Source organism: Neomonachus schauinslandi, chromosome 1 (genome assembly GCF_002201575.2).
Source record: "Neomonachus schauinslandi chromosome 1, ASM220157v2, whole genome shotgun sequence".
Lineage (NCBI taxonomy): Eukaryota > Metazoa > Chordata > Mammalia > Carnivora > Phocidae > Neomonachus > Neomonachus schauinslandi.
In genome coordinates, this window is record NC_058403.1 from 153,361,914 (window position 1) to 153,380,632 (window position 18,719).

The 18,719-nt window shown below is 40.5% G+C and overlaps 1 protein-coding gene across 1 annotated transcript in view; it reads left to right on the top strand.

The window, feature by feature from the left end:
* The first annotated feature begins 9,414 nt into the window (after positions 1–9,414).
* FBXL2 (F-box and leucine rich repeat protein 2) overlaps positions 9,415–18,719 on the top strand; it is a 43,604-nt gene continuing 34,299 nt past the window's right edge. The window contains exons 1-8 of the mRNA XM_021677574.1: positions 9,415–9,439; positions 9,521–9,635; positions 10,079–10,205; positions 10,347–10,421; positions 12,040–12,170; positions 14,452–14,512; positions 15,325–15,369; positions 15,933–15,989. Of these exons, the coding sequence (XP_021533249.1) occupies positions 9,415–9,439; positions 9,521–9,635; positions 10,079–10,205; positions 10,347–10,421; positions 12,040–12,170; positions 14,452–14,512; positions 15,325–15,369; positions 15,933–15,989 (636 nt within the window). The remainder of the gene's footprint in view (positions 9,440–9,520; positions 9,636–10,078; positions 10,206–10,346; positions 10,422–12,039; positions 12,171–14,451; positions 14,513–15,324; positions 15,370–15,932; positions 15,990–18,719) is intronic.

An 18,719-nucleotide genomic window follows, 5' to 3' on the forward strand; every position in this document is an offset into this window, starting at 1 on the left:
GGAGAAAAATACCTTGTGTACTCTATTTGGAGACATTGATATGGAGGGGTTTTCACTGTTTTATTCTGCACTTGGACTTCCAAGTCATAATATTTTTTTCCCTCTAGTGACAGAGATTTATTAACTTAGGGAGTACTCAAGAAAGCATAAATAAAGCTATTAGCAATATCAGAGTGTAGATTTTCATCTTAAGATGTTAGCCAGGTAACAGTACGTGTGAGCCCTGCTCCTGTGAACCTGTTGTTTGATGTGTCCTAGTGAATTCTTAGTGCTCACAGTTCAGTGTCAAGGGTGTTATTTTATGAAGTGAGGATAATAGCATTTTTTTTTAAAGACCCAAATGGCTTCCTTTCAGTACTTCCTCCCTTGTGGAGGCAGTGGTTGTGCAGCCTTTAGAATCAAATAAATCTCTTAGAACCCTAACTCTACTCCTCACTAAAGTGTAACCTTGGCAATTTAACCATTTAATTTCTTTATTTGCAAAATGAAGGTATGAATCCAGTCTGTTAATAGTCAGGATTCTCCAGAGAAACAATAGGGTATGTATGTATACAAATATATGGGTTTATTATAAGGAATTGGGTAATGTGATTATGGAGACGGAGAAGTCCTAAGATGCTGGAGACCCAGGAGAGCTGATATGTAGTTCCAGTCTAACCTGTGAACCAGCAGAGCCCATGGGGTAAATTCCAGTCTGAAAGCTGACAGGGTCCAGACCTAAGATGAGCTGATGTTTTTCAGCCCCAGTCCAAAGGCTGGAAAGGACCAGTGTCTCAGCTCAAGCAGTCATGCAGGGAGAGTTCCCTCTTACTCAGCTTTTTTCATTCTATTCAGGTCTTCAATTGATTGGATGAGGCCCTCCCACTGCTACTTTACTCTCTCCACTGATTCAAATGGTAATCTTATCCAAAAATACCCTCACAGACTCATACAGAATACTGTTGGGCCAAATGTTTGCACACCCTGTGGCCCAGTCAAGTTGACACATAAGATTAATTGTCAAAAGTCACCCCTTGTCAACTTGGCACCCATATGCATCACCTTAAGTCATACTTAATCTCCAAATAAAAACAATGACAAGGTCGTAATTCGACCTAATGTGATAACAAGTATACAGTGCACAACCAAAACCACACTAACTCCTTCCTCAAAAGAAGAGATAAAGTCCTTGAGTGGTGTTCACTTTTCTTGATATCCTGTATCTTAAATACTATGATATAGAATTAACAATACTTAAATACCATGATACGGTGTCAGCACATCTTATTTTACATAAGGGAACAGAAGAGGAAAGAAAACAAATATATTGGCTTTACCCACACACATACTCTAACAAAATAAGGAGAGACATTCATGACAATTACAGTTTTCATTTCTGTAATTGGTTGCATGGTGGTAGTTGATATTTTTAACTACCTTCTACTACCCATTCTGTGTTCCCTTTATCTTCAGCAAGCACCTCAGCTGGTCATGGTTCTTTACCTGGTAGAGTAACCCAAATCGTTATTCCTGAAGTGTATGGGCCATTGGAAGTCGTGCCTGGATTGACTTGTAGTTTTCCATTGACTTAATCACAGGGCATGGTAATGTTAAGAGAGATGACCTGAGAGATTTGTATTCCAGACATACTCTTCATTGTCTCCATTGTGGAGTAGTAGACCATGAGGTTGTTGTGAATAGTAAATGAGCCATAATAAGTACAAGAAAGTGTTAAAATCGTGCCTGAAAAAGTGAAAGTGCTTAATCACTGTTCATTTTTTTCCCTTTAATGAATCTGCCGGTATCTAGCCCAAGTTCCTATTTCAAAGCAAATGTGTTTCAATAGGGGATTGCTAAGGAGGATGAGGGGGAGCTTTTATGATACATTTTGAAACTTTAGAGTGGTAATGTTTAGCTAAAATAGAATTTTTTTTTTTTTTTTTTTTTTTGGAGCAGTGTCGTTTGAGAGTGCCGCTCAGCAGCCAGTGTTCCCACAGCTGACCTCAAAGAGCCTTGTAATTGGCGAGGTAGCTCTGAGCCCTGGGTACGGGAGGCCTACCTCCAGGGCTAAAACTTCCAAAATATAGTGCACTAATTTTTTTTTGAATACTTAATGCTTTAATTGAAAACATTTTTCAGTGCTTGCAGCTCCTTTAGGAACAGAGTGGGGTGTTGGAGGAATGCTCCAAAATAACTTCTTTTACACCTGGAAAAATATATTCAGTTTCTAAAATTTCAGGTTATTATGCTGTTAGATAAGCAGCATGAAAAAATGAGATTTTTTTCTGACTTTTTGACTCAAGGGTCGAGTGGTGGAAAATATCTCAAAGCGATGTGGTGGATTCCTGAGAAAGCTCAGCTTGCGAGGCTGCATTGGTGTTGGGGATTCCTCCTTGAAGTAAGTTGAATCCACAGTGACTCACTCTGTAATGGCAGCTTATAGCTGACTTGTCATCGGCAAAAATAAACCAAGCATATTATGTGCTTTTTTTCTGTTAAATTCTTTCTGTGGTAATTTGCGTAGAGAACTAAAAGAACCGTGACTTGGGAGTCAGCAGGCCCGGGTCTGGGATATGTCTTTCGGACAAATTATTTCACCTCTCCGAGTGTCCGCTCTCTCTTCTACAAAGAGAAGGCAGCTGTAGTTCCTGCGTGAGAATGTCATGAGTATCACATGAAGCAACATGTATGAAGTGCCTGGTGCATAATAATAGTTGACTCTGCTGTTCCCTTCTTCATTTGCTGATCTTCCTAGTTTCATTCTCATAAGAGTGACTACCTTTTTTGTATATTATACTACTTAACAAAATAATTCTTCCAAAAACTTCCTTAGCACACCTGGGATTTTGCTTACTCATGATGGGATGTAATTATCTAATTGTATCCTATCCAAACAAATGCTTGCCCACCTCTTATTGGCTAGCCATTATTTATTGGAAATGTTATCAATCCACTGTAAGGACACGTGCTTTTCTGGAGACAAGACATAATTAAACCTTTATGTTCTTATCCTTATGGCCTCTACTATTGTTTGAGGTTGGCTAAATTAGAACACACGCTGCCCCCTAGAACCTTGGGATAGACTTTGTCTCTTGCAGACCTAAGCATCACTACCATGTATATCAATTGCAGTTGCCAGTAAGAATGTGCAGTACATAGTGATTATAGATAGTGGAGTTGGTAATTGAAACATCTGTACCATTGCTTAGAAAATTGATTCATAACGTATTTTAAGGATCAAAACACTGCCTATAAATGTTATGGAACAAAATTTTTTTTTTTTTTAATCAAGAAATTCAGATCATCAGACCAAATTTTCTGGTACTTTAAAAGCTTTGTAAACTGATGGAATAGATTGATTCTATTTTAATACAAAGCTTAAATGTACCAAATAGGTCCTAAGATAATTTATAAAAGAGAACATAAGTTTAATAGTGGTTCCATTAAACTAAAATAAATGTGAAGATGTGGATTGTCAATGAGGAATATCAAAGAAATATATTCTCATTTCACTTAGCATAATACCTCCGGTTCCATCCATGTCAGTGTAAATGGTAGGTATTCATCCTTTCTGGTGGCCGAGTAATATTCCATTGTATATATAAACCACATCTTCTTTATGTTGGCTAATTGAATTAAAAATATATATATATTCTTATCTTGGCAGTTGGAATAAAGCCATATATACTAGCAAAACTATCCTGAGAGGCTAAGAATGTTAGTGGTGCACCATAATTTTTATAGTAGAAATCTATATTAATATCTTGTACTTTTTTTTTTTTTTTTAGTGAGAGGATGCACATGCAAGAGAGCCGGGGGTGGGGGGGCAGAGGGAGAGGGAGGGAGAGAGAATCTTAGGCAGGCTCCACCCTCAGCAGTGCAGAGCCCCATGCGGGGCCCAATCTCACAACCCTGAGATCATGACCTGAACAGAAGGCAGATGCTTAACCGACTGAGTCACCCAGGCGCCCCATTATCTTATACATTTTTGGTGTGTGAGACCAGATTACTGTGAGAAATAATGATAAGCATAATTCCAGAATACAACTCAGACAGAATTTTGTTATGCCTCCAGTTTTTTATCATAATCACCTGAAGCCAGCCTTGGCCTCTACTCTGTCCCACGTGTGTATTGTTGTTGTTTTAGATGGAGGGAGGCTATTCATTTGCAAATGTTTATTGAGCCCTACTCCACCAGGCACTGATCTAGGGACTGGAAATACAGCAGTAATCAGAATAGATTAAAATTCCAATACTAATGGATCTTACATGTATATTCTCTGTAACTCCTGCTGCATCATAATATATGAAGTCCTATGGATTTTTAACAGTTTTATTGAGATATAATTGAGATACAATAAACTGTATGTATTTAAAGTATACAATTTGATAATTTTTGAAATATGTATTATACCCATAAAACCAACACTATAATCAAGATAATGAACATACACATGTAAAAGTTTCCTCATGTGCCTTTATAATCCCTCCCTTCTTCCTTCCCTGTCTCTGTCCCATTGCTAAGCAACCACTGATCTAGGTTAGTTTAAATTTTTAACAATTTTTTGTAATTATACAGCATATAGTCGTTTTTTTCCTGGCATCTTTCACTCAACATAATTGTTTTGGGATCCATCCATGTTGTTGTGTGTATCAATAGTTCATTCTTTTTTAATGCTGAATAGTAGTCCATTGTATGGATATACTACAGTTTATTCATTTCTCATTTGGATTCTTTCCAGTTTGCAGCCATTACATATAAAGCTGCTATGAACATTTGTGTACAAGGTTTTGTGTATCATATGTTTTCATTTCTCTGGAGTAAATACCTAGGAGTGGAATGGCTAGATCATTTGGTAGGTGCGTGTTTAACTTTTTAAAAACTTTCAAACTCTTTCCCCAAAGGATTATACCATTTTATATTCCCACTAGAAGTGTATGGTACTTCCAGCTCCTTCACATCCTTGTCAACACTTGGTAGGTTTTATTTAAAATATTTATTTATTTGACAGAGAGAGAGAGCAAGAGAGGGGACACAAGCAGGGGGAGTGGGAGAGGGAGAAGCAGGCTTCCCGCTGAGCAGGGAGCCCTATGCGGGGCTCGATCCCAGGACCCCGGGATCATGACCTGAGCCGAAGGCAGATGTTTAACAACTGAGCCACCCAGGCGCCCCAATTTTAGCTTTTCTAATAGATGTGTGTAGTAGTATCTCATTGAGGTTTTAATTTGTATTTCTAATGACTAATGCCGTTGAGCATCATTTTATGTACTTTTCCTATACACATATTTTCTTTGCTGAAATATCTGTTCAAATATGGGGGTTTTGCCCTTTTTTAAAAATTAGATTTTTTTTGTCTTATCTTTGAGTTTTGAGAGTTATATTCTGCATACAAGTCCTTGATGAGATTTGTGTTTTGTAAATCTTTTCTCCCAGTCTGTGGCTTATCCTTTTATTCTCTTAACTGTCTTTTGAAGAGTTTTTCATTTTAATGAAATTGAACGTACCAGTTTTTTTGAATGAATCACGCTTTTGGTGAATCATACTTTTGGTGATATACGAGGTCTTTGCCTAACCCAAGGTCATAAAGATTTTCCCCTGAAGTACTGATTTAGTAGGATTTCACAAATTCTAATTCTGTGTTTACATTTTTGTTCCATTAAAAATGTATTCTCTTTCCCTTTTGATTTCTTCCTGGACCCATGGGTTATTTAGAAGCATGTTATTTAGTTTATAAATATTTGGGCATTTTCCAGGTTTTTTGTTGTTGTTGTTATTGATTACTAATTTAATTCCATTGTGATCAGTGAATATACTTTATATGACTTGAATCCTTTTAATTTTATTAAAACTTGTTTTGTAGCCAAGAATATGGTCTGTCATGGTAAATGTTCATGTGCACTTGAAAAGAATATGTACTCGGGCGCCTGGGTGGCTCAGTTGGTTAAGTGACTGCCTTCGGCTCAGGTCATGATCCTGGAGTCCCTGGATCGAGTCCCGCATCGGGCTTCCTGCTTGGCAGGGAGTCTGCTTCTCCCTCTGACCCTCCCCTCTCTCATGTGCTCTCTCTCAAATAAATAAATAAAATCTTTAAAAAAAAAAAAAGAAAAGAATATGTACTCTACTGTTGTTGGGCGGAGTATTATATAAATATCAATTAAAGTTGAATTAAGACTGTTGATCAAGTCTTTTATATCTTCACTGATTTTCTGACTTCTTGTTTGATCAAATATTGACAGAGTTATACTGAAATCTCTGCCTGTAATTTCAGATTTGTTTCTCCTCAGGTTATTTCTTCATGTATTTTGAAGTTCTGTTATTAGATATATAAACTTGTAGGGTTGCTGCACCTTTATGATGAATTGACCAGTTTTTCATCATCACATGGCCTTCTTTTATCTCTGGTAATATTCTTTGCTGTGAGGTCTACTTTGATATTATATAGACATGCCAGCTTTCTTTTTTTGGCATATGATTTTCGATTCTTTTAGTTTTCACCGATTTGTGTCTTTATATGTAAAGTTGTTTTATTGTAGGAAATATATGGTTGGATGTTGCTTTTTTGATCCATTATTACAGTTTCTGCTTTTTGATTTTTGTATTTAGATCATTTACATTTTGTGTGAGAATTGATCTGTTATGGTTAGTTTTAAATTTACTCTCTTGCTGTTTTCTATTTGTCCCAGACATATTTTCTTCCCCTTTCCTCTTTTTCTGCCTTCTTTTGTATTGAGAATTTTTTTATGATTCCATTTTATATATCCCTTTTAGGATTAGAGCTGTAAGTTATTATTTTATAATTTTAATGGTTGCCTTAGAGTTTTTGTAATGTAATGTACATCTTTAACTTGTTATAGTCTACCTTCAAATTGTATTACAGATCACTTCCATTTTTCCTCACTCAGCCTTTATGCTATTATTGTTACACATTTTAATTCTACATATAGTACAAACTACTCCACACTAGATTGTTAGTATTTTTTAATAGTCAATTATTTTTTAAGAGATTTAAATAACTAAAAAAGTGAATATATGTACCCAAGTGGTTACTGTTTCCAGTATTCTTCATTCCTTTGTGTAGTGTCACTCTTTTTTCTACCTATAGAATGGTCCTTAGCATTTCTTGTACTGCAGATCTGATTAATTCTTTCAGCTCTTCTGTGTCTGCAAAAAAAAAAAAAAAAAGTTATTTTTCCTTAATTTTTGAAAAAATATTTTTGCTCAGTATACAATTTTGTTGACAGTTGTTTCAGTATTTTAAAGATGCTTCTCCTCTGTTTTCTTGCTTTTTTTTGTTACCAGTGAGAAATCTGTCAACCTTATTTTTCTTTCTCTGTACATAGTGTGTCTTTTTCTCTGGCTGCTTTTAAGATTTTTCTGTCATTGGTTTTGACCAATTTGGTTATGATATGCCTTGATGTATTTTTCTTCATATTTCTCATGCTTGGAATTCTTTGAGTTTTTTGGATTTGTAGGTTTATAGTTTTCATAAACTTTGGAAAAATTTTGGCCATTGCTTCTTCAGATATTCTACCCCATCCCAACCCCTGCCCAATCTCCTGTCCCTTGGGGACTCCCAGTCACATGTATATTAGATTGCTTGAATCTGTCCCACAGCTCATTTATGCTCTGTTCTTTTTTTTTTTTTTTTCTTATTTTCTTTCCATGTTTCATTTTGGATAGTTTCTATTGCTATGTCTTCAAGTTCACCAATCTCTTCTTGATAAAATGTCTAATCTGCTGTTAGTCCCATCCAGAAAATTTTTATCTTAGCCATTTTCCAAAAGTTTAATTTGGGTCTTTAAAAATAACTCTAATGTCTCTACATAACACATTTAATAAACAAAACATGTTTAATCTTTATGTAGCTCCATAGGACTATATTCTACAGAACACAGTTATAATAACTTTTAATGTCTTAGTCTACTATTTCTACTATATTTGTAACAGTTTTGGGTCAGCTTTGATTGATTTTTCTCCTCATAATGGATATATTTTCCTTCTTTGAATACATGCCAATTTTTTGCTCAATGCCAGACATTGTGAATTTTATTTTGGATGCAGAATATTTTTGTATTCCTATAAATATCCTTGAGTTTTATTCTGGACACAGTTATTTGGACATAATTCCTTTCAAATCTTTTTCTTTTTTTAATTTGTTAAGTTGGACCAAAGCCATGTTTAGTTGAGCACTAATTGTACACCTGAAGCAAAGTACTTCTCAGTGCTCTACCCAGTGCCCCACAAATTGAGACGTTTTTCACTATTGGTTTGTGGAATGGGCACTTTCCTGGCTCTGGGTGAGCTCTGGCTATTGTTCCTTCTAATGCTTTTTGATGATTCTTTCCCTGGCTTTGGGTAGTTTCCCTATATGCATGCTGATTAGTACTCTACTGAATTCTTGAGGGGAACCCTCTGAAGTTCTCTGTGCCCCTGTACTCTTCTCTGATAACTCTAATGACCTTGGTCAGATTTTGGCTTCATATCTTCAACTCGGGGATTCCACCAGCCTCCAGGTCAGTTCCATTACACCATACCAGTGCAGAAGGAGCAGATAAGAGTGACATGGTTTGAGGCCAGGTTTTGGAGACATTTGGTTACTGTATGGAAGAATCAGGACTCAACACTGTAAATACGTTGAAGCTGTATTTCAGGAAAATGTAGGTGACCCAAGCTAGTCCTTGCTGAATATGTTAAGGAATAAGTGGTGAGTAAGGGATGTTTAATTTTCCACTTTTGGCCTTTCTGCCAACCCACAAATCATAGAGGAAGTTGCCCTTCATGACTCAGTATCCTCACCAGTAAGTGAATGGTTCTTCATACTGATCAACTACTGACCCTATCGATGGCCAAAGATAGTTTCTTCAGAAAGACTCTTGAATAACCAAATGACCATATGGCACAATACAAGAAAGATTCAATCCCCTTGCTTCCAACTGATTTTTCTATAGAGAGGAAGGAACAAGGAGCCAGACCTCCATTCTCAGATATTCACCAAGGTGTGGGTTGAAGGAGAATTATGATGGATACGTCATCACTCTTAGGCTTTGCTTCTCCAAGTGTAGTTCCCAGAGTAGCAGCAGCGGCATCACTTAGGAATTTCTTAGAAATGCAGACCATCAAGCAGTTTGTCAAGCTATGCCATTAGAATCTGCACTGTGACAAGAACCCCAGCTGTTTCATGTGCATATTAAAGTTTGAGGAGCACCAGTACCTATAGTCAACAATAATATATTGTACACTTAAAATTTGTTGAGAGTAAGTCTCATGTTAAGTGTTCTTTCCACAGTAAAATAAAATGTAAAAGTTTGAGGAGCACTGTTTTAAATGTGAACAGTGACACGTGCCCTCTAGTGGCTGACCAGGGAGTTTTAAAATGTTTTCTCTTTTTAGGACCTTTGCACAGAACTGCCGAAACATTGAACATTTAAACCTCAATGGGTGCACCAAAATCACTGACAGGTAGGGAATGAGAATGAGTTTGGTGACTGATTGACCATGGGGAGAGTGAGGGGAGAGAAACATGGTTGAAAATATCTTTAGTGTGTCTGCTCTTTTCCAGCACGTGTTATAGCCTTAGCAGATTCTGTTCCAAGCTGAAACATCTGGATCTGACCTCCTGTGTGTCCATTACAAACAGCTCCTTAAAGGGGATCAGGTGAGAGTACCTGTTGTCAGAAGAAACACCTAAACCTATGAGCATCCTGGTGTGTCTAAAACCTTTCTAATGGGGCGCCTGGGTGGCTCAGTTGGTTAAGCGACTGCTTTCGGCTCAGGTCATGATCCTGGAGTCGCTGGATCGAGTCCCGCATCAGGCTCCCTGCTCGGCAGGGAGCCTGCTTCTCCCTCTGACCCTCCCCCCTCTCATGTGCTCTCTCTCTCTCATTCTCTCTGTCTCAAATAAATAAATAAAATCTTTAAAAAAAAATAAAAATAAAAATAAAACCTTTCTAATGATCCCATTGGAACAAGAAATTGGTGCCTCAGGTCACAGAGGTTTTCTCTCCCCTTAATTGTTTGTGATTTACTAAACTCAGATTTGGTAATGAACTATCTATAGGATGGATTGCACATGTGTGGTCTTGTTTCTTGCTCTCTCAGTGAGGGCTGCCGAAACCTGGAGTACCTGAACCTCTCTTGGTGTGACCAGATCACAAAGGACGGCATTGAGGCACTGGTGCGAGGCTGTCGAGGCCTGAAAGCCCTGCTCCTGAGGGGCTGCACACAGGTACTGAGGGGCTGCTTGAGGTGTGTCTCTCTAACATGAGTTGTGAGCACTTCATTAGAGAACGTGCTGTTGTGTTTTTCTTAGTTCTCCACTATTCCCTCACCTGGTTCCATCCCTCTCTTGTTTTCTTTGTCCACTCAGTTAGAAGATGAAGCTCTGAAACACATTCAGAATTACTGCCATGAGCTTGTGAGCCTCAACTTACAGTCCTGCTCAGTAAGTAACGTGTTTTCCTGGGAGCACCCTCCTGTCCCACATTCCCTGAGTCTCCTGTGGTCCCCATTTTGAAGCCCCCAGCAGGAGGGATGGTCGCCACACCCTTTTTTCTTATTCTGCGTCCTCCTACGATCTGTCGGTTTGCCACAAGATGAAAGGATAACAGTCTAAACAAAGTGGCCAATACAAAGCCACTCACATTTCCTTCTAAAAATAATATAGATTGACGTCTTGGTTTATTTTAAGATATCAGGAATGCTGTAAACTAGTCACTAACCTGAAAAAATTCATGTAAGGTCTCATTTTTTTTTTTTTTTTTTTTTTTAACTTATGAACTGGGGATAATGACACCGCTCACGTCTCAGTGGATAAAATGAAATGATAGATGTGAAAATGCTTTGAAAAATAAAGGATGCATGCAGGAGCAAGGTGTAATTTTCATCGTGGCATTAGCATGTGAAAAATTCTGTCCTCACTGCCATTGTCAGTATTGATCCTTAAAGAGAATGCTTGCTATATCCTCCTGGGTTTCTCAAGGGGAACATAAATTTTGAGAAATATAAGAGAAATCCTTGCAGTTGGTATTCAGTGAATGAGTCATATGTCTTTAGAATCCTTGATGGTGGGAGTTAGAACAGAAACTGTCTTCTGGACAGTTTCTGTCTTTCTGGAATTTCTTCTGACTTATGGGCACTGCTCAATATTAGGATCTTGCAGTGTGTGTAGGAGAGCACTGGCAGACGACTTCAAGTAGAATATAAATGTGCAAGCCAGGGGCACCTGGGTCTCTCAGTTGGTTGAGCGTCTGACTCTTGGTTTTGGCTCAGGTCCTGATGTCATGGGTCGTGATCTTATGGGTTGTGGGATTGGGCCCCCTGCAGGTCTGCTTGAAGCTTCTTTCCCTCTCCCACCCTCCCTCTCCCTCCCGGCACTGTCTCTCTCTCCGTCTTTAAAATGGATAAATCTTAAAATAAAAAAAAAAAAATGCAAGTCATTTATCAGTAATTTAATTAATCTGTAGAAATTCAACCAAAAATTATGATGTCACTTAACCAGGCAAGTCTTGTGAGCTCTTTATTTAATCTGATGTTTAACACAAGTTTATGAATTTTTCCTGGAAAAAAAAATCAAATGAACTCTGCGGAAGGGGATGAAATTTTTGAATTTCACTCTTGGCGGGGCACCTGGGTGGCTCAGTCAGTTGAGCATCTGACTCTTGATTTCAGCTCAGGTCATGATCTCTGGGTCCTGGGATCGAGCCCTGTGTCAGGCTCTGTGCTCAGCAGGGAGTCTGTTTGAGGATTCTCTCCCTCTATGTCTTCTCTGCACCTCTGCCTGCTTGCACACACGCTCTCTAAATAAATAAATAAATAAATAAATAAATATTTTTAAAAAATTTCATTCTCTGTTAGTAATGCTAGAATAGTTTAAAGCTGTGCAGAGATAACAAATACATGTCAACCCTGTACTTCATCTTGTTTTATTTAAATTATTAGGATAAAATGCTAGTATTTGGCAACCCAACTACCTGACCAGCAGTAGATCCCATTTTTCTGCAGCTCTCATTTCAGTATTGTTGGTGCCTTCTGACGTTCCTTCCTGTTCTGGCTTTCCCCAGCGCATTACAGATGAAGGCGTGGTGCAGATATGCAGGGGCTGCCATCGGCTACAGGCCCTGTGCCTTTCTGGCTGCAGCAACCTCACAGACGCCTCCCTCACAGCCCTGGCTTTGAACTGCCCGAGACTTCAGTGAGTGCACCATGCTTCTGCTTTGTAGCTCAGAGCTTGGCTGGACTGACCAGGAGGGCTTCCTGCAGGAAGGGAAAGACTTGCCAGCAGGCCGATAGGTAGTGATGGAGGTGGTGGTGGTTGTGTTATTGTTGGCTTTTGTCACATGGGTTGGGGCGGAACAGTACATAATCCGGTTTATTTAGGGATGTATGGGGGGTACTGAACTGTCCACCACCCCCAGGTGGAACCTGAACTGTAATTTCTTGGTGGACTTGACACATGTGTCCACCTGATTTGCCTCATCCTGTTATAGCTTTGACATCAGAGTGATCTGATAGTGTCAGAATGACAGCCTCACATCCAAATGTCACCAGATTTTCCCCTAAACCAGTTGCTAAATGGACAGAAGGCGGGGAGGGAATTGCAATCACCTTATTTATCACCTTCCCTAGGAGAAGGAAGTTTTGTTTTAACAAGTAAAGATTGATTTTCTCCAATAATATTGTGAATATTAAAACTTTAATTATGGCAACAAAATACTAATCATAGTTAACATCAGTTGAACTCATTTATGTTCCAGGCTCTGTGTTGGGCAATTTTATAAGTATTATCTCATTTAATCCTCAACACATCTCTAGGAGATATGCACTGTCATTCTCACTTGTTTTACAGAGGAGGAACTGGGAGTCAAAGAAAATCACATACTCTGTCCTGGGTCATATGATGAGTAGGAAGTATAAAACTAGAGTTTGAACTTGAGACTTTGTTCAGAACTAGCAATCTTACCCCTGCACAAGAGGCAGGAAAAGGATACTTATTTTATTTTACTTCTCAGTAAAACTGATCCGTTTCTCATGCTTACACCAGTTTCACATCTTTTATGGATTGTCTGTTGCCTTCCTGTGCCCATTTTTCTTACTGTTGCATTAAGGATGACTCTAGATAATTTTTTTAAATTTAATTTTATTTTATTATGTTATGGCTTACACCAGTTTCACATCTTTTACGGATTGTCAATTGCTGTCCTTTGCCCATTTTTCTTACTGTTGCATTAAGGATGAGTCTAGATAATTTTTTTTTAACTTTTATTTTATTTTATTATGTTATGTTAGTCACCATACAAAACATCATTAGTTTTTGAAAAACAAAACAAAACACATCATTAGTTTTTGATGTAGTGTTCCATGATTCTTTGTTTTTGTATAACACCCAGTGCTCCATGCAATACGTGCCCTCCTTAATACCCATCACCAGGCTAACCCCTCCTCCCACCCCCCCTCCCCTCTAAAACCCTCAGTTTGTTTCTCAGAGTCCATAGTCTCTCATGGTTCATCTCTCCCTCCAATTTCCCCCCCTTCATTTTTCCCTTCCTTCTCCTAATGTCCTCCATGCTATTCCTTATGTTCCACAAATAAGTGAAACCAGATGATAATTGACTTTCTCTGCTTGACTTATTTCACTTAGCATAATCTCCTCCAGTCCCATCCATGTTGATGTAAAAGTTGGGTATTCATCCTTTCTGATGGCTGAGTAATATTCCATTGTATATATGGACCACATCTTCTTTATCCATTCATCTGTTGGAGGACATCTTGGCTCCTTCCACAGTTTGGCTGACTTTGCTGCTATGAACTTTGGGGTTCATATGGCCCTTCTTTTCACTACATCTGTGTCTTTGGGGTAAATACCCAGTAGTGCAATCCAAAGTCATAGGATTCTAGATAATTTTGATATTTCTGAATAGTAGAGGAATGTGGGTGATCAAAACTGGTCAGAAAGGTGGTCAAAATTACTGCTACAAGGGAGTATTTAACTTTAAAATGTTATTTATTCCTCTGTCCCTATTAAGCATGGGCATTGAGAATTAACTCACATTTTTCATTGGCTGCAAATTTTTTTAAATTCCTTTTAGGGTAACTGGGAATTTCATTAAATGCAGTATATATCAAGATAATTTTGTTGAGTAAAAGTTCATTTTAATTGTGTTTAAAAGTCAACAAATACTGGAATAATATTTAAAAACAACAGCAGCAACAATGTCCTGGAATTGTGGGAAGATTCCTGGGTTCGCCCCCTGAGTTTGGGCTGGAACTGTCAGACTTAGGGCAGGTCACACTTCTCCCTAAGCCTCCTTTCCCTCATCTATCGAGGGGGATAGCATTTGCATTTACAGTCCTCAGGACTATTCCAGAAGCAGAGGTGTGTCCGAAGGCAGAATAAACTCAATAGTGTGAATCATAAAGTGTGTGTTTCTGTTAACCAGTCACTACCTTTTCCTCCCACACACTCTCTATCCCAGGATTTTGGAGGCTGCGCGGTGTTCCCATTTGACTGATGCAGGCTTTACACTTTTAGCTCGGGTAAGCCAGAGGTTTCAAAAAATAAAACCAAACTATAATTCACCTCCCTCATTTCAAAATAACTTTCTGTGGTTTTGGAGTGTGCAAAAATGTGTGTACCTTCAGAAAGGACAGGTACCAAGTTGGATAGAGTCCTCAGTACATTTTCCCGTTTTCCCCAGAAAGCGAAAGTGGTCCTGTAGGAGGTTCTGGAGCAGGTCTAGACCTCACTCTCATTTGGTCGGGTGGGGCCACAGCAAGAGGAATGTCCTCCCTGGCAGGACATGCCCTTCCTCATACAAATGCTGACTCAGTCTCTCAGTGGCCTCCCCTAACTGAGCTGTGCTCTCCCTCTGCTCCTTCTTCCACATCACCCTGCAGACGCTGACCATCATAGGGGTCCCTCTGGCCTACAGCTGGGAACCCATGACCTTCTGGGGATGGTGATACACTCTTCCTCCTACCCCAACCCTCACCTGTCCAAACTGTGCCTGAGCACCCCACCCGCATGCCTTCCTGAGCCTATTCTATGGCTAAAATTTACAGGATGATATCCATAGTCACTGGGAAGGTGGAGGCCACTAATCTTTCCAGGTGAGAGAAGGAAATGTAGCTCCAGGCAGCCACATTCCCATTTCCAAAAGGAATGTGATTCAAAAAGCACCTGCTCAGAAGTGCTGGCTCACTGGGTCACTTTAGGAATAGGACACACTCCTTAATGGAAGAGAAACAAGGATACTGGGCCAGTACTCAGAGGGACACGGCAAGCCACCAGTGTTGCCCTGACCACTGACCACATGGTGGGGGGGGGGGGGTCTTATGGACTTTTCCAGAATTGCCATGACCTGGAGAAGATGGATCTTGAAGAATGCATCCTGGTAAGTAGACTCCTGAGAAGCCCTGCAGGGCCGCCCCTCAGTCCTGAGAGGCAACCAGGCATAGCCAGAGACCCCAGCTGGCTGTTGTCTGGACCCTCCTCGCCCCAGCATGACAGGAATTGGGAACCCAATAAGGACCATGGCAGTGGGATGCAAACTTTGGGCTGTACTCAGCCATCAGAGCTACAGCTGAGAAGTTCAGGGTAGCTCCATTTTTTGCCAAACATTAAAAAGAAAGTCTTTCACAGAACTGAAGGGAGAAATAAGTTTGCATGTCCAGTGATGAGGTGACTACAGAGGAGAATCCTGGGGGACCCTCCTTACCTACTCCTTTTTCCCCTGTCCCTGGGCCCCCTTGGGGCACCAGAGGAGAGACCAAAGAACAGCTTTGTGTCTGCAGGATTTGAGGTTGTTGGTGAAGAGAGGGGCTCCCAGCCTGAGTGTGCTTGAGATGAGTTTTTAATTCTGTTTTACACCTTTTGATTCTCATGTTCAGGAGAAACCAAAATTAGGTATTAAATTCTGGTGTGGAAGTCACATTGACACAGCTTGTTTCTCTCCAGATCACCGACAGCACACTCATCCAGCTCTCCGTCCACTGTCCTAAACTGCAAGCCCTGGTGAGTCTGAGTTTTTCGTGACATTCTTCACCTCTTAGGGAGAAAGAACTCTCCCACCACAGCAAGAATCTGTCTGGTTTTCCTTTCTGTAAAGGTGTCATCATTCTTGGTTTCAAAGATCTATTAGTTGGGCTAACTTGGGAGGCAGATTATCTAAACGTTACTGCTTTTGTTTTAGGATGTGAACCTATAATAGAGACCCATGTCCTTACTACTCCGTTCATGTTCAGGGAGAGTGAAACTTAGCATGTTACAATGATAGAATCTAGAAAAAGATTGAGGCCATCCTTGTGTCATATTTCATTCCATACCTGCTCATATATATCTATGGGGAGAGGAATTAAAATACATTGAAAGAGAGGAGGGGGGAAAAATGGCAGAGGAGTAGGGGACCCTATTTCAACTGGTCCCCGGAATTGAGCTGGATATCCACCAGACCACTCTGAGCACCCACGAAACCAGCCTGAGATGTAAGAAGATCTGGATCTCTACAAACAGAATATCGCAGGCGGTTGGTTTTGAGGTACGAAGCGGAGAGCTGTGATTCCGCGGGCAGATATTGGAAGATAAACGGCAGCGGGAGGGTGCCTGGCCGTGGGGATCCTACACCGCCGGTGAGTGACAGCCTTGCACTCTGCGGATGGGCACAGACTCGCAGACCGGTAGCGGCAGGGAAAGGACTCTAGGGCAGCCCTTGGGACGAAAACCCTGAGCGGCGGGGTTGCACCTGCGAACTGCAGCCCCCGGGGCGGAATCCCTGAGCGTCAGGGTCGCGTGCGTGTGAATTGGGAGCGGCTGGTGATTTTAGAAGCACAAAGGGCAGAGACGTGCCCCGACCTGGAGGCAGGTCTGGGAGCACTGCGGAGGGGCACACAACCCAGGCCGCTGCAGTTTATAGCAGCATGGACAGAAACGGAGACGGTGTGGCCTGGAGAGCTCACTGAAGAACAGACTGAGGTCTCTCTGCTCTGAGGCAGAGGGTTGGAAACGGTCTCTTCTGCTCTGACTCGCGGAAGAGACGCGGAAAGCCGCCAGGGAAAGGCGCCAGAGAACAAAAGCCCCAAAGACTGATTCCCACTGAGCCCATCCCCCACCACAGGGGCGCAGGGCAACTCCGCCCAAACAGGGTTGCCTGAGTAACAGCGCGGCAGGCCCTCCTGCAGAAGACAGGCTGGGAAAACAAGAGGCCAGCAACCCTAAGGTCCCAAGAAAACAGGTGTATCTTGCTTGGGTTCTGGTCAATAATTTGGACTCTATACATTCCCTCAAACACCCATCAACAGAATGACTAGGAGGAGGAGCCCCCAAAACAGAAAAGACTCAGAGATTATGACTTATGCTGCAGATTTACAAATGGATGCAGATATAACCAAGATGTCGGAGATGGAATTCAGGCTAGCAATTGTGAAGACAATGGCTAGAATGGAGATATCAATTAATGGCAGCATAGAGTCTCTAAGGGCAGAAATAAAAGGTGAATTGGCAGAACTTAAAAATGCTATCAATGAGATCCAATCCAATCTAGATAATCTAACAGGGAGGGTAACTGAGACAGAAGAGAGAATAAGCGATCTGGAAGACAGTATAATAGATAAAAAGGGAAAAGAGGAGGCCAAGGAAAAACAACTCAGAATCCATGAAAATAGAATCAGAGAAATAAGTGACACCATGAAGCGTTCCAATGTCAGAATACTTGGAATCCCGGAGGGAGTGGAGAGAGAGAGGGCTAGAAGATGTATTTGAGCAATTCGTAGCTGAGAACTTCCCTAATCTGGGGAATGAAACAAACATTCGAGTCCTAGAGGCAGAGAGGACCCCTCCTAAGATCAAGGAAAACAGGCCAACACCCCGGCATATAATAGTAAAACTTGCAAATCTTAGAACCAAGGAAACCATCTTAAGGGCAGTTAGGGGGAAGAGATTCCTTATGTACAGAGCGAGGAACATCAGAATAACGTCAGACCTCTCCACAGAGACCTGGCAAGCCAGAAAGGCCTGGCAAGACATATTCAGGGTACTAAATGAGAAGAACATGCAGCCAAGAATACTTTATCCGGCAAGGCTTTCATTTAGAATGGATGGAGAGATGCAGAGCTTCCACGACTGGCAGAAACTGAAAGAGTATGTGACCACTAATCCGGCCCTGCAAGAACTATTAAGGGGGGTTCTCTAAAAGGAGAAAGACCCCAAGAGTGATCTACAACAGAAATTTACAGGGACAGTCTATAAAAACAACGTCTTCACAGGCAACATGATGACAATTAATTCATATCTTTCAATAATCACTCTCAACGTGAATGGCCTAAACGCTCCCATAAAATGCCACAGGGTTGCAGATTGGATAAAAAGACAGGACCCATCCATATGCTGCCTACAAGAGACTCATTTTGAACCTAGAGATACATCCAGACTGAAAGTGAAGGGATGGAGATCCATCTTCCATGCCAGCGGACCTCAAAAGAAAGCTGGGGTAGCAATTCTTATATCAAACAAATTAGATTTTAAACTGAAGTCTGTAATAAGAGACACAGAAGGACACTATATCATTCTTAAAGGGTCTATCCAACAAGAAGATCTAACAATTGTAAATATCTATGCCCCCAACATGGGAGCAGCCATCTACATAAGCCAACTGTTAACCAAAATAGTCATATTGATAACGTTAATTGTAGGAGACCTCAATACTCCACTCTCAGCAATGGACAGATCATCTAAGCAGAAAATCAACAA